Source organism: Lytechinus variegatus, chromosome 7 (assembly GCF_018143015.1).
Source record: "Lytechinus variegatus isolate NC3 chromosome 7, Lvar_3.0, whole genome shotgun sequence".
Classification (NCBI taxonomy): domain Eukaryota; kingdom Metazoa; phylum Echinodermata; class Echinoidea; order Temnopleuroida; family Toxopneustidae; genus Lytechinus; species Lytechinus variegatus.
This window is the reverse complement of record NC_054746.1, coordinates 11,667,157-11,693,711: the sequence shown is the minus strand read 5'-3', so window position 1 is coordinate 11,693,711 and position 26,555 is coordinate 11,667,157. Positions and strand designations below refer to the sequence as shown.

The window sequence follows — 26,555 nt, the reverse complement described above, 5'->3', positions numbered from 1 at the left end:
CGGAAAGGATGTTTAGAAAACAAACATTTTCCTATTTTGACTTCTGAAGTCAGTTCAAATGTGGTTTTACTTTTCTCATATATATATCAAAACCAAAATTAAATTTCAATACAGCAAAAGAAGATGTAGAATTTACAGAATCCGGATGGATGTATATCTCAATGGCATAATAATAATTCTGCATCTTTTGAAATTGTGGTAAAAACATCTTTTCTAATACGTTGTCTGGGTAAGTATTTGTAAATATTATTACATTTATTTGTTTCACCTAATTACTACGAAATAATGTAGTCGATCAGGAAATCAAAAGCAGATAGGCATAATGGTGTGTTCATGTCTTGTCAGAAATAAGATAACAAAACAAACCATGATTACATTTCATTTCAATGACAGTCTACCATTATACAAGATGTGCTGACAATCCAAAATTATAAAGAGATACAAGAATTTGGCACCACAAATAAAATTGAAAGTTGCAACATGAAAACTGCAGTAGAATTTTTTTTTATCTATCTCTCATTAACAACACAGAAAATGGGGAAATAATAGAGGAAACACGCTTTATGACTGTTATAATGCACTTTCAAAATTGATCTAGAAAAATAAGAACTGGTCTGCTTGAAAAATGGAGATGGAAAAATCGTTCAATCGAAGGGAGTCCATTACAGTGCAGAGCGGGGCGGGGCTCTACACAAAATTTGTGTTATTATCATGAAAGATTGAAAAACTTTAAAATCTATATTCTGAACTCTGCTTTATTTTAAAGAAGGAATTACTCAGATCAATTGACACTCCAGTCATTTATCAATCAAAGTATAGGTCTTTACATCTGCAGAAGAGTTTTTCATTATGATATGAGTATTTCAAGAGCAATACTTCATATTTCAAAGGAGCTTGGAAATGAGTGGCATTCATTCAATGTGAGAGGATTATGTGGTGCTATGGTGACCAGAACACAAGGGCCTATCCAGAGACAGTTTCAATTCAATTCTTTTTTTAGGATAATAATCACAAAACACAATATCAAGATGATCTACTTATTTCAAATACACTTGAAAATAAAAATTATCATCCCTAACAAAAGGGGCTTCAGATAGTAGAAATGAAAATCAAATTTTCTTTGCAATTTCTTACCCACCCAGAAGTAAATATGTTCTAAAAATTTTTTTGAAAGATTTAACTATCAATTGAATCTTCAAAGGTTATGTATAATGGTATTCATCATGCCCAGTTACAGGCCTATTCTTCTGCATCAATATGAGAGGATTATATGGTGATAACATAAAAATGAAATAGCAAGATTTCTTTTTTTTTTAATTCTTCATGAAATAATACATTTTAGAAAATCGTGATAAGGATAAATAGTTATAAATAAAGTCTCTAAGCGCTTCTTTACAAGAAATATGGTGGACAATCGTTCACTTTATTGTAACTTTATCAAAAAAGAATGCCATGAGATTGACATGACAAAAAACAAAAAAACAGCATTGGTTTAGTTAATTGTTCTAGGTGACTTAAATTGTAATATGCTGGTAAAAAAATGTCTTTTCTACAAAGATTCAGAATATGTGTGATTATTTCAACTTCCATCAGCTCATTAATGAACCAACGAGAGTAACACCCACCACTCGATCCTGTATTGATCTTATTTTCGTACCGTCCATTGAAAGTAATTTCAATTCAGACGTAAACCCTCTGGGGATTAGTGATCACTCCTTGGTATATGTCAATTTGAAGAAAGATTGTCATAGGAATAAGCCAGCGGTCAGTAAGTTTAAATCTTTCCGCAATTTCGACAGAACCAGGTTTTTGAGTGATGGGGAAAAACTAAATTGGTCCTTTTTTTATAGCATTTCGGATGTTGAATATTTATGGCAATATTTCAAAACGTGTTTTAATGAGATATGCGATACGCATGCACCCTTTGTAAGTGTTCGTAGCAAAATCAACGGGTCTCCTTGGATATCTGACGATTATTTGAAATTAGCAAGGGAACAAGATTTCGTTAAGGCAAAATTTGATAAATCCGGTAAGGATTGTGATTGGAATACATACAAAAAGAAAAGAAACTCTGTAAATAATTTAAATAAAAAGTTAAAAAGAGATTACTATTTTTCTGAATTTAATGATAACGTTGGTGACCCTCGCAAAACGTGGAAACATTGAAGAAAGTTTCGTTTAAGAAAAGTTCGGGAGGCGTTATCGAGTTGATCCAAGATGGACAGGTGATTGATGAATCTGAGCGTGTTGCATCTATATTCAAAGATTATTTCACTCAAACTCCGGGTCAATTAAACGTTGAACCCAACTCGGAGGAATTACATGAATTGACTGAAAAAACCTTTACATACGTTCCAATAACAGAGGATTTTGTCTTCAAAGAACTCTCAAAATTATCTGTTTTTAAATCTAGTGGCATTGATAATTTACATTCACGTCTTTTGAAGCTTGCTTCACCATTCATAGCAAAGCCTCTTACCCATTTGTTTAATTGTTCTATCTCAAGTGGTATTATTCCTGCTGAGTGGAAGAGTGCACGAGTAACGCCCATTTTTAATGACAGTGACATGAAAATCCCTTCTAATTATCGGCCGAATTCGGTTCTTTCACATATTGTAAAAATCTTAGAAAAAGCAGTACTCTCGCAATTGTATGATTATCTCAATGATAATGGCCTTCTAAGTGACAGGAAATCGGGCTTGCGCCCGCTCCACTCGACAGGAACTGAGGGGAATCGATAAAGGACTTATCTCTGGTGTTTTATTCCTGGACATAAAACGCGCATTAGACTCAGTAAATCATAAAATTTTGCTGTATAAATTAAGAAAATATGATATAAAGGACAGAGAATTGGAATGGTTTGAAAGCTATCAAAGGGATCGAGTACAGTGTGTTGTAGTTAATGGTGCTCAGTCTGGGTTTCGATCTATTAATTCTGGAATACCTTAGGGATCAATATTAGGGCCCCTTTTGTTTACAATTTTTATCAATGACCTTTGTAATTTGCCCTACTGTGAAAAAACTAAAAAATTTTTGTACGCTGATGATGCAGCAATATTTTGCCAAGGCAAGGAAATTGCAACTGTTGAAAAAACACTTAAACATGAGTTCAAAAAAATAGTTGATCACATTGAAAAGGATGATTTAACATTGAATATCAAAAAGTGCAAGCTTATGCTATTTGGAACTAGAAATCGCATAAGAAATAAAACTGTTTCTCTGACCTATAGAGAAAGTGTTATTGAGGTTGTAAATGAATTTAAATATCTTGGTGTTGTATTTGATAATTGTCTAAAGTGGGATTCACATATATCGAAAATTGTCTCTAAACTATCGAGAACCATATCATGTATAAAACGCATTAGATTTTATTTACCAAAAAGAATTCTAAAATTGCTATATGATAGTTTGATATTATCACATATTGATTATGGTATAATTTTAAGGGGCTGTTCAGCAAAGCGCCATCTGGATAAATTACAAAAGCTTCAAAACCGCTATGCACGTCTGATACTTAAGGCACATTATTTAACTCCCCGAATTACATCATTATCATCTTTAGGATGGCAATCCGTTACAGATAGAGAGAGTTGATTACTAATTTAAAATATGGATGTATAAAGTGATGCACAATATAACCCCCAAATATATTCAGGATATAGTGCGCCATAGAACAATACATTTCGAAACTAGATATTCAATTAACTGTCCCCTTTTTATTGAAAAACCTCAAACCAAATATTATAAAAAATCATTTTATCATGGCTCTAAAATATGGAATACGTTATCCCCTTCTCACCGTTTGGCAAATTCACTTAATTCTTTTAAAAAACAATGTAAATCGATATCCCTCACACAAATATGTTTTTAAGATTTTCATCAATACTTTCTGTTATTTTCTGTTATTATAAATTTATAGTGATTTAGATTTTTTTTTTTACTTTTATGTATTACATTTTTCTTTCTCATATATGTTCATTTTGTTGACGATTTTTATGTGATATTGTTTTGTCATGTTTTTAATTTATGTTGATACAGGGCCCCTTGGTCGAGCAGTTCTTGTAACTGAAAGGGCTACCCTGTTAAAATAAAATGACAAATAAATAAAATAAAAATGAGAATGGACAATTAGTCGCTTTTTTTATTTGTATGCAGTTGTTTTTTCATAATTGCCAGTAATCTTTTTGATATTTTCTTTTGCGTTTAGTCACATCTGCCATTCAAGAGAAAAAAGAGTGAGGGTGCATCCTCCTAGTAATGCCAGAAACACCCCCCCCCCAAAAAAAAAACTTATCGACAATGGCGACCTGATCACATGACCCTGTGTTAGTCTCCATAGGCAGTACCCCCTGGAATACTGGTAGGTATGGTATGATAAATAGCATAAATATATGTATAATAAAAAATGACATATTTTTAGTGACCCCCCTTTTCTTTTTGCTTGCAACATTTGTCATAACAAAAATGACATTCATTTTGTAGTGGAAACCTTCTTATTCATTTATTTTTTTTCAATTAATTAATTGATTTATTTATATTATTATTATTTTTTTTTTTGGGGGGGGGCTTGTCAAATTGTTAATGCACCAAAATCCCCTTCATTTTGTAGTGAAACCCTTGAAAGCCTTTTTTTTGGGGGGGGTTTGCTTTTCAATATTTTTGGTGACCAAAAAGACCTCATTTTGTAGTGAAAACCTTTTTTTTGGTCAAATTCAAACCAGCATCCCCTGATAAAAAAATTGTTCCCAGGGCCCTGCCTGATAAAAAGGCTTGTCCAGATGCTTACAAGAAAATAATTCAATTCTGTTCATATGTATATAGACTAATAACAAAAAGCTTTATATCAAGATGATCTACTTATCTCAAAATCACTTAAAAATGAAAATTACCACTCAAAAAGGGCTTCAGATAATAGAAATGAAAATCTTTTTTTTTTCTTTTATCGACTTGCAAACGTCACACAAACACCTAACCGAACCAGAAGTGGAGAAGTTCTACAATAGGTGCTTGAAAGATTGAAATATAAGTATAATGGTATTCATTATGTCCAATCATAGACCTATACTCCTGTAAAAGAATTTTTCATTATGACATGCATTTCGAGAGCAATGCTCCATATTTTAAAGGGGCCTGAAAATGATTGGTATAAAAAGTATTAGACAGCGAATGATGGAGGGAGGGAGGGGGGGGGGGTAAAACAGAGTCCAATTAATAGAACATTGTTTTTTAAACATTTAAAAAAACAAAATACAACAATGTAACAGTTTCCTAAGATGGTGAAAGACTTGATTTTTTAAGAAATCAAGAGAGTTACAAGACTTTTTCACTCCTAAAACATAAATCATGGGGAGGGGGGTGTCAATGACTCAAATTTGACAAGAAAAAAATATTTCATGTCCATAACTTTTTGCCCTTTTTTTTAATCAGAGGATTAAGTTAAAGCCCCTACCTCAAATCAGCGGCTAGTATGGTCAAGGCCCATGTATAATATCAAATTAGTATCTAGAAAAAAAAGATTGATCCATTCCTCATAGTACATTGTCGGTTTTATTTCACTTTTTTTATTTCAAAAATAATGATTTATATTGGATCAATTCCTCTTGATAATGATTACTATTTTGAACAGGTTCTCTCCTCTCCATTTACACCCTCTCCCCCTCTCTGCCCCCCCCCCCCACCTCTAGATCTCTGTATCCCTTTCAGGAAAATTGTATTATTCACAAGTGATTATAAGCCAAGTAAGGTCTTGAATTGTTATTTCATAAATAAACTTTTTCATATATATATATATATATATATATATATATATATACATATATATATATATATATATGAAAAAGTATCAAATATGATAAGATGATAATGAGATATATAATGATATATATACACAACAGTGGTTTTGTTTTTGGGACGAATCTATCCAAGTGCCTCTTCACTTTTACAAGCCAAATGCATTAAAAGCAGTATTATTAACTCAGGGTTCACAGTAATATCATTCAGTTTGGTTGATAAGATCAACAAAGAATAGAGTCAAAGCTAAGAGACTTTGAGGGGAGATGTCTATGCAGGAATTTGTACATTAGATGGCCACAAATACTGCCAAACAAGAAAGTGCAAGAAATAACCGAGATAAATCAAATAAATGTAACAATAACTCGAAGGTGGTGATGGATGGGACAGACAGTGCGCATGGACAGAGCTAGACATATAACAGACAGCGCTACGTCGGACACCTCAAAGGCACGGAAAGAGGGAAAGACCAAAAGGGACATTGAAGAGAACTGGCGTAATTGAGATGAAGCTAACAAAACCAAGCATGGAATGGGTTCGAGATGCAGAACAGCAGAAACTGGGTCTCAGCTGTGGAGGAGGCCTTATGCATTATAAATAAGTGTGAAAAGGATTAATTACGGCAAGGTCTGCATAGGCCTAACACAAACCTCAAGTTGATCCACTCTAACAAAAATCACTTGAAATGAAAATGGTCGTATCGAACAAGAGTGCTTCAGATAATGGAAATCAAATTGAATGTTCTCTTGTTTGAACACCTTGCATAAGCCACTTCAACAAATGACTTATCCACCCATAAGTGGATGACTTCTACAAGAGCTGTGTGACAGATCTCAATGTTAATAAGTCATCATGCTCAAGTATGCCTACTGATAGAAACAATTTAATAACAAAAGCAATTTGAAAAGGAATCAGGGCATGATACAGTTATCCTTTAAACAGGGCCCCGTCTTACAAAGAGTTACGATTGATCCGATTAATCTCAAGTATATGGAAACCCATCAATGTCATAATTTTTCTTTAGGAAATTTGCTCAAATTTGCATTGAAAACAAAGGGAAGCATACTGAATTGTCAAGAAAAAAGTGAATGTACGAATATACATCAATTCTAGAAAATATGTTGAACAGACATGTAATTTTAGATGTTGATGTCGCTGGCTTTCCATAGTTGTCATTGATTGGATCAATCACAAATCTTTGTAAGACAGGGCCCTGATCTGTATACTTGTAACCAATTCCATTTCTCTAATTACAGAGGGTCCTGACTCGGTGGGGAAATGGAAAATCCAGGGATGGTGTCCCAATCCCTGAAGAAAAATTTAAATAAAATGGAAAAAATGACAATATATAGGATAGTTTGTAAAAAAAAAAATTGGGGGATACACCTTGGCAACAAGGTTGTGATTAAGCACTGGAATGATGACTTATCATGTTTTACTTTATACTTTAAAAATTCCCTGTCTATACAGAATGTTTTTTTTTCTACTTGTCTTATTTGAATGGTGGATCCATCACTGATTTTCTATTACAATTTATACATACATTACAAAGTTCCTACTGAATACCAGTAATGTCACCTTTAAAATTAAAAGATTTTTTAACAAAAGTCAGCACAAATTAAATGCAAAATTATGAGCATTTTTCAAAGTCAGACTGATTTTCAGAATTTTGCCAAATTCTTATTCTGGTAATTGTTGCAGTTGTTCACCATTAATTGCTTGACCCAGACTCCACTATTGGTGTTTCACACAGGTTGACGGACATGATATTAAAGACACTTCAATATTTAACCCTCCTGAATTTGGAACTGCAAATCAAATCCATCCTGAAGAAAAAAAATAAAAATAAAGTCAACCCCAAAGATTTTTGCTACTAGTGATCGTTCCCAATCACTGTTCGAACACAAACGGCCATTTTAAATACAATGGTTGAATAGCAATGTATTGAAATTAATCAAAATAAATGTTCTAAAATTCACTCATATTCTGGTAAAAGAAATCCCCCCCCCCCCGATAAATCAAATATATTTTTACACAGAAGTTATTCAATACATGAAACCCTAAAAAAAAATCCAAAAACCAAAAAATGCTTGTTTGATTTGTGGGAATTTCCTCTTTTTTGTGTGTGGTATGAATAAATATGATTTTGTTTACAGGTCTAGGATATTTATGCAGACTTCAACTGAATTTGAAGAACAATAAATAACATCAAAATTTTCCTGAGTATATTATTTTCATATAAAATCTCTATTCATATCATCAGAAAATTTTCTGATAGACATGAAAAATAAATATCAGTGTATGAAAAACTCTCCTAATTCAAACATATTTTCAAGAAAATATTAGATTAGATGAATCTGTATTAGAGTGTACCATAGATGATCGAACACAACCTTTTTAAGGCTTGCATTGTGGGTAGCAGCACCCACACACACCTGATGTCAGACAGTCAAGCTGCCAGGGATATCCAGCCTTCTCATCTCATTATCTATTATCATCAAAACTTCACCTGCTTCAAACCGTTCTCCCTCATTTGGTTTGCAATCCTTTTACAGGACCTAACCAAGCACAAAAATAATACTACTTCCTGTCTGTCTGTTTCTCCATCTGTACCAATACAGACTTCTTCAATTTGTTGTTCAAACGGGTACGTCTCATCTGGTTTGCAATCCTTTTAAAGGACCTAACCAAGCACAAAAATAATACTACTTCCTGTCTGTCTGCTTCTCCATCTGTACCAATACAGACTTCTTCAATTTGTTGTTCAAACGGGTACGTCTCATGGGCCCTGGTTGGTCTTCTTCACTCTGGTAAGACCTATCCAAAGTGGACCAACCTTAAGATTTTCCTTCTCCTCTACTTCTTCACTTTCTCCTTCCCTTTCTCCTACATCCTCATCGGCTCCCCTGCTCTCCATGATTATTCAAGGAGATTCGCTTCTCTATCCTGCAAAAGAATACTTTAGAACCTGGCCTATGCCAAGACAGTCATATTGTGTCTCCTCTTTCATGTCAGCAAAGTGCTTCTATCCTTGAGGGCCGAGGTCATCAGTCTTCTTTTTTACGCTCGAACCAATCTTTAGTGGAACACACTGATTATTCTTGAAATACCTCTTTGCTATTCCGTAAACAGATGCTGTAGATCCCCACCTTCACCAAGACAGTCTAATCATGTCTCCTTTTCATTATTCACACAGGGATGTCCCCACCACCAGTTTGAAAGCTGCTAGGGATCCAGATCATCAGTCTTCTATTTTCCTGGTCAAACCATTCCAAAGTGGACCACTTTCAGAGTTGTTGTTTCCTCTCCTTCTCTTTCTTCTTCTTCCCCTTCTTCTACGTCATCACCAACTCCTCTGCTTGGATGGCTAGCAGATGTTCCTGCCACATCTGTACAAGAGAAACAAAATACATTTATCCATCTAATAAAACTGTAATGAACATTTTGATAATTAAATGCGAAATGTAAATATTCATAATAATAATAATATGGTCTATTTATATAGTGCAGTTACTATATGCATCTACTCTACTGCACTTGATATTTGGTATCATATTATTACCCCGGCTGTAGCTTAGCTGCCATATAGGTGCTAATTAGCATTCAAGGAATAAATCCTACCAGGTACCCATTCATATCACCTGGTTCATGTGCAGTACAATGTGGGTAAATTTAGTGCTGAAGTAAAACATATCATAGCTGGGATTCAAACCCACATCCCTTTGAAAGACCAGAGTCACAACCACTAGCCCATGGCGCCCCCATCAAAAGTTACGGGAAATTGGGGGAAAGAGGAATAAGATATTTTAACAAGGCAAAAGCAATTTTGTGTCTCGCCCAAATAACCAGAAATATCGTGATTTGCGAGGACACGCAACAGAATTGTATCGAAGCTTCATTGTGAAATGACTGGGATGGGATAACACTTGTCATAAGTCTTGCACGCAAACTTCAATGTTGACCTCAAAATGAACTTTGACCATGCCATGTGACCTCCCAACACAATAGCATGCAGGACCCCTAAGTACATCTACCATCCAAGTTTGGTTGAAAAGTGATTTACAGTTGCAGAGTTATGTGTCGTAAGAGAGTCTTGCATGGAAACTTCAACATTGACCTGAAAATGACCTTTGACCTTACCGTATGACCTCCGACTGTAACATAACATGCAGGTTCCCTAAGTACATCTACCATCCAAGTTTGGTTAAAAAGTGACTTATGGTTGCGCAGTTAGGTGTCATAAGGTTTGTGACGGACAACGGACGACATTTGGATCCCTAAGTCTCGCCTTCGAGTATTGATCCCTTTGTATGGCCATTGTCCGACATGTTATTCAAATACTGATTTGTAATTCAGTCTTACTCTAGTAATGTGTTTTAATAGAATTTTCATTTACCGGTATACATTCACTGAAAAAGGACTTTGAACTATTATATAAAACTAGATGGATTCTCAAGGCACGCAATAAGAATTTTTGCACAGGTACTCAAAAATTAAAATAATGACCTCTGCAAACTTTGACCTTGTGACCCCAAAATCTAATGAAATCACCATCACTCTCAAATGCAAACTTGAGCCAAGATTTGAGTTGAATGCTCAAATCATTCAAAAGTTATCTCATGAACAAGATATTTTCGGGTATATAATGACCTTTTAGACCTAGACCTTTAATGTTGCTACCCCCAAAACTAATCAGAACAAGGTCACTCCAATACGTATGCTTGGAGCAAGTTTGGAGTTGATCACGGGAATGAAAACGGGACAGACAAACAACCTACAGTGGATGGAGGCATAAAAATAATAATACCCACTATCCATGTATAGAATCACATAAGCTACATGTACATAACAACACTGATGAGAAATAGGGGTTTCCCCTTTCAAATGCACAGACAACAAATCAATACAAATTATGCAAATCTGTATTTCTACTGATGTAAACAAGTAAGATTCCATTGGAAGTAAAATGTTCAGACAGTCTGATCACTATAATCCTGACGGTTTTAACCATTCCCAGGGTGCCAATAGTGTTGTTCGTGTTGTTGTTGAGTTGGTGGCATTTCAATTGAACTTCTGTGGACCGTATTCTGAAGTCAGGTTAAACTTAGACCACGGTCTCAATCTGTGCTAAAATTATAGGGAGCCAAAAATTATGTTTACATTGTATATTTCTCATGTTTCCTTCTGCTTTCATAAGAAATATACTGCAGTTATCATTCCCAGACATCAATGAACAATTTGGGTGTCATATGAGTTAATAAATTGAAATTGTACTGTTAGGGAATTTTTGTTGACCGTAAATGACCTTTGAACTTGGTCATGTGACCCAAAACTCGCACAGGATGTTCAGAGATACTGAACGCTCTTATGTCTAAGTTTCATGAACTAGATCCATAAAATTTCAAAGTTAATTCCGCAAATACCCACAACATTGACCCTAAGTGACTTTTGAACTTGGTCATGTGACCTGAAACTCAGGCAGGATCTTCAGTGATACATTATTACCCTTATGTTTAAGTTTCATGAACTAGGTCCATATACATTTCAATTACTTAACATTGGTTAAGATTTCGATATTGATTCCCTCAACATGGACTAAATTCACTAACCCTAAATGACCTTGGTCATGTGACCTGAAACTCAGGTAGGATGTACTTAACCTTTGTTAAGATTTCAATGTTGACAACGCCGCCACCGCAGTCGAAAAAGTGGCGCCTATAGTCTCGCTCTTCTATGTAAGTGAGACAAAAACTAATAACTAGACATAGTGGAAGTAAGGCCAACTGTGCATTAGACCAAATGAGAATTAGTCTAAGTGGGTATAAGAAAGAGTGTATTGTAGACCAAATTCCAACTAGACCAAAATAGAGTATTGGACCAACTGCTATTACACCAAGTGAATATAAACCATTTAGGCTGGCATCAGCAAGACTCGTATTCATCGGCAGGAGGATATACAGTGTATTCCAGAAAAAAGGAAACTAGGATTACCGAATACTTTTTTTCAACAAAAATGATTCATGGTATTTCATTTACTGCTTTGTAAAATTTCATTTTTTTTTCTTTATTTTGAAATCTAATATGAAACAAACAGTTGATGCATGAATAAGCTAGAAGAATTTGACATTTTAATTACAAAACCAGATTGTGCAGGAAAAAAATGGTTAGATTTGTTAAGGCAGTACTAACTTCACTAGCATTGCTTTTGCAGTCTGTTCAGTTTATTTAATTCATTTCCTAACAAGAGAGGATTCAGATTCATATGTGAGTTTCCGTGAATATCCTTGTTTGTAAACTGCCATGCGTGAATTCCCTAAGTTGTTTTGTTTCAAATGGAAATATACAGTGCATTCCAGAAAAAACAAGCCAAGATTTATCGATGATTTTGTTAAAACTTAATCATAAATACAATAGACAAATGACCTACCATTGTAAAGCTTAGAATCTCCTCTTTTATCTAAAATTACTTAGATTATTTCTCAGTCACGCATGAGTGAGCAAAAACAATTTGAAGAGGGGATGCCAAAAAGTCATTTGGCGGGTTGTATCTGGCTTTCAAAAAGAAAACCATATTTTCAAAAAGTTCAATATCTGCTCTTTAATTTGTTACCTCAATTGCCGAAAATGGTCAAGAAATAACAAAGTTCTGGTTATTTGAAATATGGCTTGAATTTCATGAAATGAAGAGGTTTTACAGGCTAGCATTCAAATTCACTCGACACTCCGTTTTGTTGACGATCAGCCATGCATTAAGTCTTTTGTTTACCATGCGATAGCTTCTGTGGGAAACCAGTGAATACACCTTTATTTAACCAAATTATGGAAATACAAGCATTGTTTCGAGGGCAGATATTGAACTTTTTAGGCATGTGATTTTCTTTTTGAATTTCAGATACCCCCCACCAAAAGAGTTTTTGGTATCCTTTCTTCAAATTGTTTTTGCTCACTCATGCGTGAATGAGAAATAATCTAAGTAATATCAGATGAAAGAGGAGATTCTAAGCTTTACAATGGTAGGTCATTTGTCTATTGTATTTGTGATTAAGTTATGATAAATCATCGCTTAAATCTCAGTTTCGCTTTTTCTGGGACGCACTATATGTAGCGGCAGTAGCCATTAGACTGAAATAATAATAAAAATGTTAATTTTATTGCTTGTGATCTGAAATAGGTTTCCTCTTTTTGCAGGACGCACTGTACTTACATGGATTATGAAAAATGTGCCATACTCTCTTTCGTAAATCCCAGCCCTTACAAGCTTAACAATATAATCCTGTAATAAATTTACTCTAATTAAAACGAAGAAGGGTAATAAGTAAGTTTTAATTTCTATTCCAACTGATGTAGTTTATTTCCTTATCTGTAAACAAGTGGCAGTCTTTTTTTTTTAAACGTTTTTATTAAGTATAACCATCTCATACACATATCACAAACAAGTTAAATAACAATATAAAATAACAGTGTACAGTATGGATAAGTTACATTTTGATAAAAAAAATACATACAAAACCAACAAAAGGAAAAGAAAAGAAACATAGAAAAGCAATACAGGTCTGTTCGTCTACATTACCCAAAATCTAATAGATTCCATTTTTTAACAAATCTATACATAGAAGTGTCCCTATAAGCAATACATTTTTCTGTTTGGTACACTATTCAAAGTGGCAGTCTTGCCTGCATTTCCAATTCAATATAGCAGCAGGGCTGACTTGTAAACAACTCCTTAAAGAGGAATGAATTAGCAAAGAGAGAAAAAACACACACATTCATTTGATAATAAAATCCTAATTTCGGTGATCTTGACTAAGGAACTTCATTTTATTTCATACTATACATGTATGTGATGTCCAATAAACATCTCATATAAGTTTCATTTTATGTGATGGAATATTCTTTAAATGACCTTTGACACTGATCATGTGACCTGAATCTAATGCAAGATGATTAGTGATGCTTGATTACCCTTAATGTACAAGTTTCATAAACTAGGTCCACATAATTCCTACGTTATGATGAAATTTCAGAATTCAACTTTGGCAAAGATTTTAATGTTGACGCCGTCGTTAGAAAAGTGGCGCATTTAGTCTCGGTATTCAATGCAGACAAGACAAGAAACAGAGAGCTTAATTCAGGTTAGCATACGCATGGTGAAAAATGCGTGCACTAGCAATTTTTTAATACATGGTAGGCCTGGGAGTAAAATTTGATCCATCAAAGCATTCAATCAGTTTGCCAACAATCGGCACTCGATTGTTACTTTTTACACTAATTGAATGTTCGCCGATGATGATTACTGATTTGAAACATTCGATTGTCAAAAGTTCAAGGCTGTAAACATAAAACTTAGATTTTTTAAAACAAGGTGCAAGATATCATATGAAATTTATGCTTAAATTAACAAATTCTAAAGATCTTATTTCTTTCATGACAAGACAATGACGCCCAAGCCGTGGCGACCGCGCACAATTCAGATGTGTTGAATCTCTTAATACAACTCTACAGCGCGTCCCAGAAAAAACGAAACCGAGATTTAGCGATGATTTATCATAACTTAATCATAAATAAAATAGACAAATGACCTATCAATGTAAAGCTTAGTGTCTCCTCTTTCGTCTGGTATTACTTAGATTATTCCTCATTCACGCATGAGTGAGTAAAGACAATTCGAAGAGAGGATGCCAAAAACTCACTTGGCGGGGGGTATCTGAATTTCAAAAAGAAAATCACATGACTAAAAAGTTCAATATCTGCTCTTTTCTTTGATACCTCAATCACAGAAAATGGACAAGAATTAAAAAAGTTATGATCCCTCGAAATAATGGTTGTATTTCCCTAATTTCATTAAATAAACTTGTTTTCACCGGTTTCCCACAGAAGCTATCGCATGGTAACAAAAGACTTCATGCATGGCTGATCGTCAACAAAACGGAGTGTCGAGTTAGTTTGAACGCTAGCCTGTAAAACCTCTTAATTTTCTGAAATTATTGAAATTCAAGCCTTATTTCAAATAACCAGAACTTTGTCATTTCTTGACCATTTTCTGTAATTGAGGTATCAAATTAAAGAGCAGATATTGAACTTTTTCAAAATGAGATTTTCTTTTTAAAACACAGATACGGCCCGCCAAGTGACTTTTTGGTACCCCCTTTTCAAATTGTTTTGAAAGAGGAGATTCTAAGCTTTACATTGATAGGTCATTTTTCTATTTTATTTATGATTAAGTCATGATAAATCATCGCTAAATCTCGGTTTCGTTTTTTCTGGGACGCACTGTATACACTAAAATCATAACCAATGAAGAGAACCCAAGTCTAAGTCAAAGGAAGAAATTTGTTTTCGATATGACTGATATAATGGACCAGATAATTTACAATAAAAGAATCTAAAGCGCTTTTTTGATGACTGGCAAAAATTAATTTGAATTTATTGACTTTTTATTTCATTTTGTGATGGTAATACTAATCATGTACTCTTTTATTTTATGCTGTCGCCCCATTATCTTTTGTTTGCTGAAATTATTTTCCCAATCTGTTATCAACTTTGCATAATGATGATTTCAGTGTCTGGTTTGTTATTTCCTGATCAAATATGTCATTTATAACTTTCCTATGTGTTATACCATGTGCTTTATAATGTTCTTGATCCAACCTTATAACAGTTACCTTGACCCCAGTGTGTGTCTTGTACTAAGTTCTTTTAACAGAAACACGCAATCTCATTTCAATAATACGCATTGTCTGTGGTCTCACACCAAGTCCTGTGCGTGGCCATTCACCAATTGTAATGTCTGTAGTCCCATACACCCAGTAAGGCGAGTGTTCAATTCCAAATTATGACCTGTAATCCCACGCATTACAAAAAATGTACATTTCACGTTCTCCATTACTTTTCACATTGTCCTCATAATTTTTAGAGAGATATATTGAGTACTGTGTCGTATTTTGTTTCTAGAGTTTCTCCTTAAATTGTTATTTTGGTGTTCGTGGTTTATGGAACTATACCAAGATCCAATTGTATCAATTTTTGTGTTTTATTATCTAATGTGCACTATTGGGTGTATTGTCATTTTTTGTTGAGTGTTTGGTGATGTTTCATGGGCACGAGGGGCTAAAGTACAGTAACAGGTGCCTAGATTTTCCATGATCGGAAATATATATTGATACAATAATAAAAGTATAGATTTTATAAATTAAAAATATGATACTCTTATATATATATATAATTTTAAGGACCCCCCTTGAAATGATACTAGAGCATAAATTATGAAAATACTTACCATGATTTTCTTATTTACGAGATAACTGGATATACCCATTTGATTTGCTAGTTCATTACAATAAACTTGCGTGCCGAATATAGAGTACACAATTTTCCTGCGCGCGCGCTGCATCTCCCTATTGACGCACTATCCCAAGATCATCGCGCAATTTGGCGTCCATTTCCTCTCATGAGCCTGCAAGTAAGACATGTTGTCACACAAGGCGAGGGGTAGGAGGGAGGGTTCAAATGGGTATATCCAGTTATCTCGTAAATAAGAAAATCATGGTAAGTATTTTCATAATTTACTATCAATAACTGGGATATACCCATTTGATTTGCTAGACCAACACGGATTCAACGTGAAGGGAGGCATGTCTAGAAAAGAGTGCGCAAAAAGGGAGACTAAGACACGGGGGCCGCTGCTTTGAGAGCAGAGGAGGCAAATAAGGCCTCTCCCGAAGGAATGTCCTTTAAATAAAAGGAAGTAAAGGAGTTAGAAGAGCGCCAAAAGGCAGCTCTTAGAATGTCGTCCAAGGCGACTCCATTAAAAAGAGCCCAGGAAGTGGCGATACTTCGAGTGTCATGGGCTCTCGGCCTAGTGTCAGAAAGGAGAGCATCATCACCAGCTGACTTGATCGCATCAACGATCCAGCGGGAGATGGTGTCTCGCGACGCTGCCGCATACGGCTCGCGTGACGTGACAAACAACTGATCAGAGTTGCGAAGCGTCTTCGTTCTATCCAGATACCACTTCAAGGCCCTGACCGGGCACCAGACCTTGTCTTCAGAAACTGAGGAAAGATCTGATAGGGGTGCTAGGAAGAACTCAATCGAACCAGAGGTGGCAGTCTGGTTCTTGGCAATGAAGGACGGGTTTGGAATCAAGCGGACTCCACGCCGTTCCCACCGGATGTGACCGGGAGAAATACACAAAGCGTGAATAGAGCTGCGTCTTTGACCGGAAGCTACAGCGATAAGAAAGGCAGTCTTGATAGACAAGTCATGCAAGGAACTCTTGGCCAGAGGCTCAAAAGGAGGCTTAGCCAAGGCATTAAGCACAGCCGGGAGGCTCCAGGAAGGAGCCAGACTTTTCTTCGGAGGTCGCTTTAGGAAAAACGCTCTCATCAGTCTAGAAAGAAGACTGGAATTAGAGACGTTGGAACCATCTGGGAATCCGGAATGGAAGGCGGCAATGGCCGACCGGAAGCCTCTAATGGTGGAAAGCGAACGACCGATGTCGAAAAGGTGAACAGGGGGAGAGTGAACGGGTCCCCCTCCAACAGTTCTAGGAGCTGTGGAAACCAGAACCTCCTTGGCCAATTGGGGGCCACTAGAAGAAGCCAGGCTTGGTCTTCCTTCACTTTCCTCAATACCTGGGGTATGAGATGAAACGGAGGGAACGCATAACACCTCCGATCCCCCCAATGAATGGAGAATGCATCCAGGGAAGTTGCTTCTGTTTCGTTGACACGAGAGCAGAACGTCGGTAACTTCCGGTTGAGAGCCGTGGCAAACAAGTCTATTTCCAGGGGCCCCCAGAGGGCTTGGAAAGACTGGAATATCTCCGGGTGGAGCGACCATTCGGATGGTAGGCACCGGCCCCGGGACAAGAAATCGGCTATCAGGTTGTCGCTGCCTGGAATGTACGAGGCAATTGGAACGATCTTCGCACGGCGGCACCACTCCCAAAGCTCCGCAGCGAGGGCGTTGAGAGAGCTCGATCGGGTACCGCCCTGGCGGTTGATATAAGCCGCCACCGACTTGTTGTCTGTGCGAATCAGGACCGTTCGACCGACTAACCTGTGTTGGAAATGTTGAAGGGATTGAATGACAGCCTTCATCTCCAACACATTGATATGGGGTAAGGTGTGATGGAACGACCAAACACCCGAGACCATTTCCCCTGCACAATGGCCGCCCCATCCCGTAAGCGACGCATCTGTGGTCAGAGCGGCTGATGGGAGAGGGGTACGGAAGGGCTTGCCCTTCGCTACAAAGGACGTGTGTGTCCAAGCGGCCAGGTTGAGACGGATTTCCCGAGACAGGGGAATCCGGAGGAGCAGAGAGTCTGCGTTCGGTTTGAAATAACGCAAGAGGTATCTCTGAAAGGGTCTCATGAGCATGAGCAGTCGTCGAGATAAACGAAGAGTCTTAGACCTCGTTTTCTCAGGTGGGCGGCCACTGCGGTGACCACCCGAGTGAAAACTCTGGGTGCCGGGCGTAAGCCGAAAGGCATTGCCCGGTATCTGTAAGTTGCTTCTTTGAAGCGAAATCCCAAAAGGTCCCGCGAGGCGGGATGAATGGGAATGTGGAAGTAGGCGTCTTTGAGGTCTAGGGAGGCAGCCCAATCCGATGCCTTCAGAGACGGAAGGATCGAAGCCAGTGTTTCCATTCTGAAATGGTCTGGCTGGATGAATTCGTTGATCATTTTCATGTTCAGAATCATCCTGAGTTTCCCCGAGCGCTTGGGGACGACGAAGATAGAGGAGAGACAGAGATGAGGACTGTCTGTGACCCTCTCGATTGCCTCCTTCTCCAGCAGAGCACCGATCTCTGATTCGATGTACCGCTGATGAAGAGGGGAAAAAGGGGCGGATCGAATCGCGCCGTGCGGGAAGGCCTCTATATCGATATAGTAGCCATCTCGCACGACGGATAAGATGAATGCGTCGTCCGTTATTTCCTCCCATGCAGGGAGGAAATGACGGAGACGCCCGCCGACCGGTCCCAGCGCTCGGGGAAACCCGTCAAAGAGACTGTTTGGGCTTAGCCGGGGCCTTGGAGGCTGGCCGGCTGCCTCTACCCCGACCACCACGTGAGGCACTCACTGGAGGTCTAGTGCGAGCTCTACGGTTCGACGGAGCGTGAGCACGGGGTTGAGACGGGGGCACCACTGGACGAGAGGAAGGACGGGCCTTGGAGGCCGGCTTCTTCGTGGGTGGAGCCGTCGGACGCGAGGCTCTGAGGTCCTTGAGAAGCTCAGAGGCCTGCTTGCGTCCATCAATCTCTTCCTGTAGAAGGGATGCGACCTCGCCCCCGAACAAGTGTTTGTTCGATTGGGGGACGCCAGGAAGAAACTCGAGTAAGTCCTTGGGCGCAATGCCCAATCTACTGAGGACACGAGTTCTGCGCGAGTTGGATGCAGTAGTGGCTGCAGCGGCCAGCTGCATCCATAACTCGCCTACCAATGACAGGAGTGCCTCATCAATAAGGGCACCGTCGTTGGCGGTTACTTCCAAATCGGAAGACTGTGCTCGAAGGCCGAGCAAGGCTCCGAGAAAGGCTGTAAGTCTGAGGGCTGAACGAGTCAAGGCCTCATACTTAACATCCGGTTTCTCAACAGACGCAAAATGGTTGGATGAGAAACGGGTCCCCAGGCGTGCCCCGATGCGGTCAAGCTGGGGGGAGAACGTCTTAGGGGAAAAGAACGCCTCGGTGTCATCCTTTGTGAAGGTAAAGCCCTTGCCAAAGGATACCGGTTTTCTTCCCTGGGAGGCGGGCGAGCTGGCCAGAGCAGCCGCCCTCTCGTACGCAGCCTTGAAATCATTCGTGAGCGGAATACCCTGGGCGGATTTCCGCGGCTGCGGGAAGAAAAGAGAGCCCGTATCTCCCTCTGACGGCTCGTTAGCCGGATAGATATGCGGGAGATATTTGTGGAGGATCTCCATGGCGTCCTGGGCTGTGTTAGCCGACGGCTGGGGAGCCGGGCTACTGGGTGGATCGAGATTGGACTCGTCCCCCGAAACAGCCTGTTCCGCCTCCGGAGAGGGGGAACAAACCCACGTCTCCTCGCCGGGCGGGGCCCCGAGGGAAGCAGGCGCACGTGAGAGGCTCGAGTGGCGATGTGTGCCATGGCCGGGCTCGCGGGGACGGACCTCCGGGGGAGGCCGAACCTGAGCATTCACGGGCGTAGCCTGCGTGGGTTCGAGAGCCGGTGGTTCGTGAGAAACGCTTGGGGCACCTCGGCGTGTTGGATGGCCGGTGTCTGCTTGATCCGCTCGGTTGGTATTACCGTCGGCTGAAGCAGGCGAGCCTGGGGGTAAAAACCCGCAGTGCTGAAAGGCACTCTGGAGTAGCTTGAGAAGCTGAGAGGCCTGGCCATCGAAAGAATCAGAGGACAGACCGCCCGACGGAGCGGGGCTTACATCTGTGGATCTCCTCTTCTTCTTTTTCTTCTTCTTCGGTTGCTCCGGCGCCGGAGCGGAAGAAGGGACAAGAGGCTGGGCTGCGCCTGTCTTCCTCTCCTTAGCTCTCCCGCGGGGAGAGCTAGCCGAGCGAGAGGAGGCGTCGGCCGAATCTGACGGTGTCAGATTAAACTGAGAGTCCGACACGGTCGGACTCAGGTGCCTCTTCCGACCAGGGGCTGGTAGCCCTTTGCCGCTGCTCCCTTGCGGGGTCTTATGCGGCATCGAGCCTGGTCTTTGCCGGGTGGAGAGACCCGTGCTCTCCCCCCGGACTTTAGGTGACCCGATGGCCGGTGGGTCTGACAGCCCTAGAGGAGTCGCCGTTTTCTGTACTAGTGCGGCGCTCCCCGATAAAGGTTCAGGTTCCGGGACGGAAACCTTGGCCATCACCGTGCGGGCACGTGGTCGCAAATCCACGGTTCCACCCTTATTAGGAGGGGCACGTGAACGCGCGTCCACGGTTCCACCCCTTTGAGAGCTCACGAGAGCTATGACTCTGTTCTCGTAATCTATACTACCTGTGGTGGGGAATAAAACCCCGGTGTTGGACCCCGAAACAGCGGTCGCCTGAGGCTCTTCAGGAAGAGAGTCCGAAAGGCTCATTATTGCCGTAGGGTGATCTAGTAGTAAGATAAGAAACAGAGAAGAAGCAAGGGGGTAGGGGGGTAATAAACCCCAACCCAGAAGTCAAAAGACCTCAAAAAGCGGACTTTTTGAGAGTTAAAAAACAATCTCACAAGGATGATACAAGGTAAAATCCAGAACAAAAGGAAACAGTAATAATTAAAGAATTATTATGAGACACTGTCCCTAAAGAAGTCCGTTAGAAAAAACCACAACAAGAAAGTGCTTCCGCTAAATTCTGAAAAGAAGGAAAGAGGGAAGCATCTAAAAGAAAGAAAACACGAAGTTTTTTTTTTTTTTGTTGTGTCCACCTGTAAAAAGAAAAAAATAATTTTCTGAGGTGAGGATCAGCTGAAAAGAAAAGGGGGGAAGGGATCCCCTTTTTTTTTTTTTTTTTTTAACAAGAAGTTTAAGAAAAAAAATTTATAAGTCCGGAGACCGGGAGCTGACCTGAAAAAGAAAGGGGGAAAGACAAAAATAATAGCTTTCCCGAGAAGGAAAGCCGAGTCAAAGGCGACGACCGCTGACAGAAGACGGCTTCCTAAAAAAAAAAATTTCTAAGTATTCTTGTGAAAGAAAAAAAATTTTTAAGACAAGGTCAGAATTTTTTTTTTTTTTTTTTTTTTTTTAATTAATCAAAATTTATTAAATAATTAATTAATTAATTAATAAACACAAGAACAAAGGATTGATTGAAACAAAAGAACAATCAACTAACTCGAAACAAGAGACAAAGGATCCTGAAACGAGAGTGAAATACGACGCTCCTGACGTCCTACAGAACCTAACTGTGGAAAAAATAATTCAAATAAATTCACGACGAGAGTCGTAAAGACGAAGAAGTCAGTGAATAAAGAGAAATAAAGAAATTAAAAGGAGCGAAGACAACGCCCGCGACACGCAGGAAGGCGCGGAGCTACGGGGCGGAGAAGCGAAGACAACCCGCCTGTAGAGATAAACGTATCTTGAAAAACAAACTCACGAGAAGAGGAACAAGAAACGTGAAATAAATATCACGGAAGCTCCGCGCGACGGGATAATGCTGTAACAATCTTAAATTAAAGAAATAAGATTGAAAACAGGGAAGAATGCACAAAGAAAGTATCCAAAAATGAAAATAGAATTGCAATTTTGGAGAGTGTACTTAGCTTTACGTCTGAACTCGACCGCAGGCGAAAGTAAAAGAGGAAATGGACGCCAAATTGCGCGATGATCTTGGGATAGTGCGTCAATAGGGAGATGCAGCGCGCGCGCAGGAAAATTGTGTACTCTATATTCGGCACGCAAGTCCATTGTAATGAACTAGCAAATCAAATGGGTATATCCCAGTTATTGATGTAAATATATTGTTTAAAGGACCCCCCCCTGAACTTGCGAAAGGGGGAGTGGCGTCTGATTTTCAGCACTGAATTAGTGCTTTAATATATTTTGGTATAAATAAGCTGATCATTTAAGTTTTAACCATTTCTTGTGAACTTCGACTGCAAGGAAGTTTTCCTTTTCTGCATGGATAGCATAGCCCAACCTTCAAAATAGGAGCTTGTTCTAACAAAAATTTGATTCCGAAAGACAACGATAAGAGTGGGATATGGAAATAATTTGTACCAGAAGGACAAGAGATTGATAAAGGTTCTTTGATTTGTGCCGTTTGTGGAATAAAGCTTAAGAATTTGGGCTGTACAACCAATTTGAGAAATCATCTTCCATCAAGACATCCTACCCAGTACCAACAATTTACTCACAGCTACACTACCGCAGATGCTGCAGATTACATTACTGAAAATATATTCCTTTGGTCTATTTTTTTAATAGAAATGTTGATGAATTTAAAGGGATAAATAAGTTTGTTTCTGTCTTTTCACTTTAATTCCACAGGACATGTTCCAAAGATCAATGGCATACAATCCAAGCAGTGGCCATGCCAAAGAACTGACAACAGCTGTAGCAACCACCTTGCCCGAGATATGAAACCAATATACACAGTCGAGGAACCAGGCTTCTTGAAAATGCTCAAGGCCTTTGATCCCTGATATACCCTTCCGTCGAGGAAGACATTTTCTATGATCGTCATCCCAGAGCTGTACGAAAAAATAAGCAAGGACATCGTTCATCCCTTCGCTGTTGGAAGTGACAATTTCGCCCTCACTTTGGATCTCTGGACTGCCAGGAATATGAAGCAATATTTAGGAGTGACAATTCATTCACTCACTGCAGAGTGGGAACTTCGTACCTACACATTGGATAACATCGAGTGCCTCCACCCGATGACGCAGAATGCATCCCAGCATCTCTTTTATCCGTGCTGGAAAATGGATGCATCCCGCTTGGCGGCGATAGTTACCGACAATGCTGCAAACATGACGAAAGCTGTCAGAGACAACGGATGGGCTCACGTTCCCTGTTTTGGACACACACTAAACTTTAATGCCAGGGTAAGACTGGATTGTCGGCTTATATACACCCCCATCACAAAATGCATAAAATTGACAGAATTTGCGCATAGGAGCGCCAACCCCGCTTATCTGCTCCTGGATAAACAATAACAACTAAACCTGCCGACCGAAAAGTTGCAAGATGTTCGCACAAGGTGGAATAGTACCTATGACATGTTATCACAAATAATCAAATAACAGGCAATCTGCAGTGTCCTTGAAATGAAGAAGACGGAGGTGATGCCCACTATGGCAGAGTTCAAGACGATTGAGCAGGTCACAGCCCTCCTCAAGCCTATTCATGACATGTCAGACTTCTTTTGTAGTGCATCAGTTACAACTATTTCCGGTATTTTGCCTTGTGTATATCAGTTGGAAAATCTATGTGAAATATGCGAAGACAAGCCTGCAACTGCTATGGCAAGGGTAGCAATGAGCTAAAAGCTCTCTGATGTCTATGAAAAGAGATACGTTATCGATCTCTTGCAAATCGCAACCTTTTTGGACCCCAACTTCAAAAGCATGCCTTTTTATGGCGAGGATCGCGTTCAGGTAGTGCGCGATTTGGTAGGAAGAGAAGCATTCCAAATGCACCTACGCAATAACCCCATGGCAACTACGCCTACTGCTACTCCTGAAGAGCAAACTTTGGAACCACAACCTCAAAAAAAGTATGCGCAATATTTGGGATGATGTATGAAACCAGGGAGGCAGAACCCCAAAATCCTGAGCAAATGGTTCATGCAGAATTGTCCCACTATACCGGTGACCCCTCCCTTCCACTCACTGGAGACCCCTTGGCATGGTGGTGATGCGATGCTGCTCGATTTCCCATCATTGCAAAATTGGCGCAGAAAATTTTGTGCATCCCTGCCACAAGCATACCTTGCGAACGACTTTTCAGCACAGCTGGACACATCATCTCTTCCATGCGTCTCTTGTACCTAAGAATGTGCGAATGCTTACATTCCTTCATGATAATTTGCATTAGATCTAGGAGCTACATATTTACTTCTAATTACTCAAGCCATAATCATGGAACTTATATGAAGAAGGGCCCATGTCATAATCATTGTTCATGTGTATCCTTTGTTATTGATCTTGGAAATTATTATTTACAAAGTCTCTTCTTTATCACCAGACTTTATATTTTAAAAATATCGGCCTCTCAGACTTTCCCGGCAGTGAAAAAAAATGCTTACATGTTACTGCACCAATTATAGCCTTGTGCAAATACCTCTTTTTAAATGTACAGTGACAATATTCAACAAATCTATCTTTTACGATATGAATTTTGTGTTTAACTCGGCAGTCAACGAAAGTGATGGACCGATGGTCTAGGCCTATTTCATTTTATAACAATTTGTAGAATAACATAAATATTGTAATGATTATGTGTACTTATTAAAAAAAAGAATAAGCATAACATCTGGAATAAGCACTTAAAAAAAAATCATGAGATTTTTTACGATTGAATTGAAAAATGCATCTTTTTCTTCCCATCTTTGATTTGTTATTATCTGTCAATATCTGAAATAACCATTTTCTTTTTGCAGTGTGGTTGATATGAGAAAATTTTAATTTTCAGGTGCAATTTTACATGCCAATTCTTTATTTTCTTCTATGAGGGAAATGGTTACAAACTGAGTAAAAAATATATTATATTGAAGAATTAATTTCCTATATTTGAAATCATGCTTTATTTGATTTTGTATATTCATTGATTACCATTTCTCTAAAAGCACAAATTTATGAGAATGATGGAAATAAGTTTAATAAAGCCCTATATGTTATTGTTCATTATTAAATCATTTTTATGACTTCTCTGAATATGAAATCATGACTGAGGAAATGACTTGTATATTTCTTGAGATAATTTAAAAATAATGATGAAGGAACAAGACAGTGACTTATCTTAAATGAAACTGATGGAAATATAAAGACTGAATGAGTGACATGAATTAATGGAAAAGTATCTTGTGAAAGAGCAATTGATTATCATGATGACAAGAAAAAGAGAGTGATTTTTTTAATGGGTTATGTGAAATTGATGAACGGATGAAAATCTGACACGGAAGAAATTGACCGAATGACAAAATAAAAATAAATTAGACATCGTACATGTTTGTGCTATGAATGATTGAATGGTAAAGAGGAAAACAAAAGTGAGAATTTGATTGAAAAGATGTCTGTTGATACTAGGGAAGTTATGAGATGCGACAAATCTGCATTCATATCAGCGCAAATCGAACAAACGTAAGACATACAACACAACCATTTCTAGTCATGCACAGTTCTCAATCTCCTTTGCTATTCGTCCTTTGGGTGGGCTTATGGGTGGGATTTATGTTCATATCAGCGCAAGAAACATACATACAACACATCCATTCCCAGTCACGCGCAGTGCTCCTTTGCTATTCATTTGAGTGGGTTCATCGGCAGGATCTATGCCCATATCGGCGCAAGAACTAACATACGTAACATACATTCAATACATCCACGCACCCACAAAATTTTGGGATACAAGGGTTTTAACTATTCAGCAACTATTTAAAAAGAAACCCACAAAACTGGGGATGTAACACAAGAACACCACACATGAGCAACATTTTTTCTTTTTTTCGTCATTGAATGAAGTGCATTACTAACTTGGTTTGTCCCATCCAAATGGATTATCTGCAAGTACTTTGGTGTAGATGTCTCCCGGTATTGCAGCCAACCCGCTAGCTCCACTCAACAGATCCTCATCCACAGCATCACTAGATTAAGGAGAAAAGAAATCCAGACTTATTAGACTAAGTACATTGGGCCATATATATATATATATATATATATAGTATACAGTCCCACCTCTCTTATCCGGACACATTGGGACCAGCACCAATGCGGATAAGGGATTTACCCGGATATAGGAGACCCAATATCAAAAACACGCAGCTGCTGCCTCACGGCCCCAAGAGCGGTAGCTAAATGTTATCTATTGTAGTGGGTGTACAGACAGTATTTTCAGTGCAAATTATAGGCGGCATTTTTATGGAAATGCAATCGATCGATGGCCAAAACTGTTGGATAATTACCTGCTAAAATGATTGAGGTATACATCGAGCATACCTCAAAAGAAAGAGAATTACTTGATGAAACTAAGTTTTACAATTAGATCATCGCGGCGGGTTTCGCAGTTTTGCAATGTCAGCCACTGTTATGTTTGCGTTGAAATGTTTGCGTTGCGCCCTGATCCACTGGAAAATATCCTGGCTAAGTTCTT

General features: G+C 38.9%; 1 protein-coding gene across 2 annotated transcripts in view; it reads right to left on the bottom strand.

Moving 5' to 3' along the window:
• Window positions 1–8,854: 8,854 nt before the first annotated feature.
• LOC121418449 (WD repeat-containing and planar cell polarity effector protein fritz homolog) overlaps window positions 8,855–26,555 on the bottom strand; it is an 82,786-nt gene continuing 65,085 nt past the window's right edge. For both annotated transcript variants that reach the window (XM_041612333.1, XM_041612334.1), the window contains exons 25-26: window positions 25,940–26,049; window positions 8,855–9,179 (exon numbers count right to left, since the gene is read on the bottom strand). In XM_041612333.1, coding sequence (XP_041468267.1) covers window positions 9,052–9,179; window positions 25,940–26,049 — 238 coding nt within the window. In that variant the 3' untranslated portion in view covers window positions 8,855–9,051. The remainder of the gene's footprint in view (window positions 9,180–25,939; window positions 26,050–26,555) is intronic.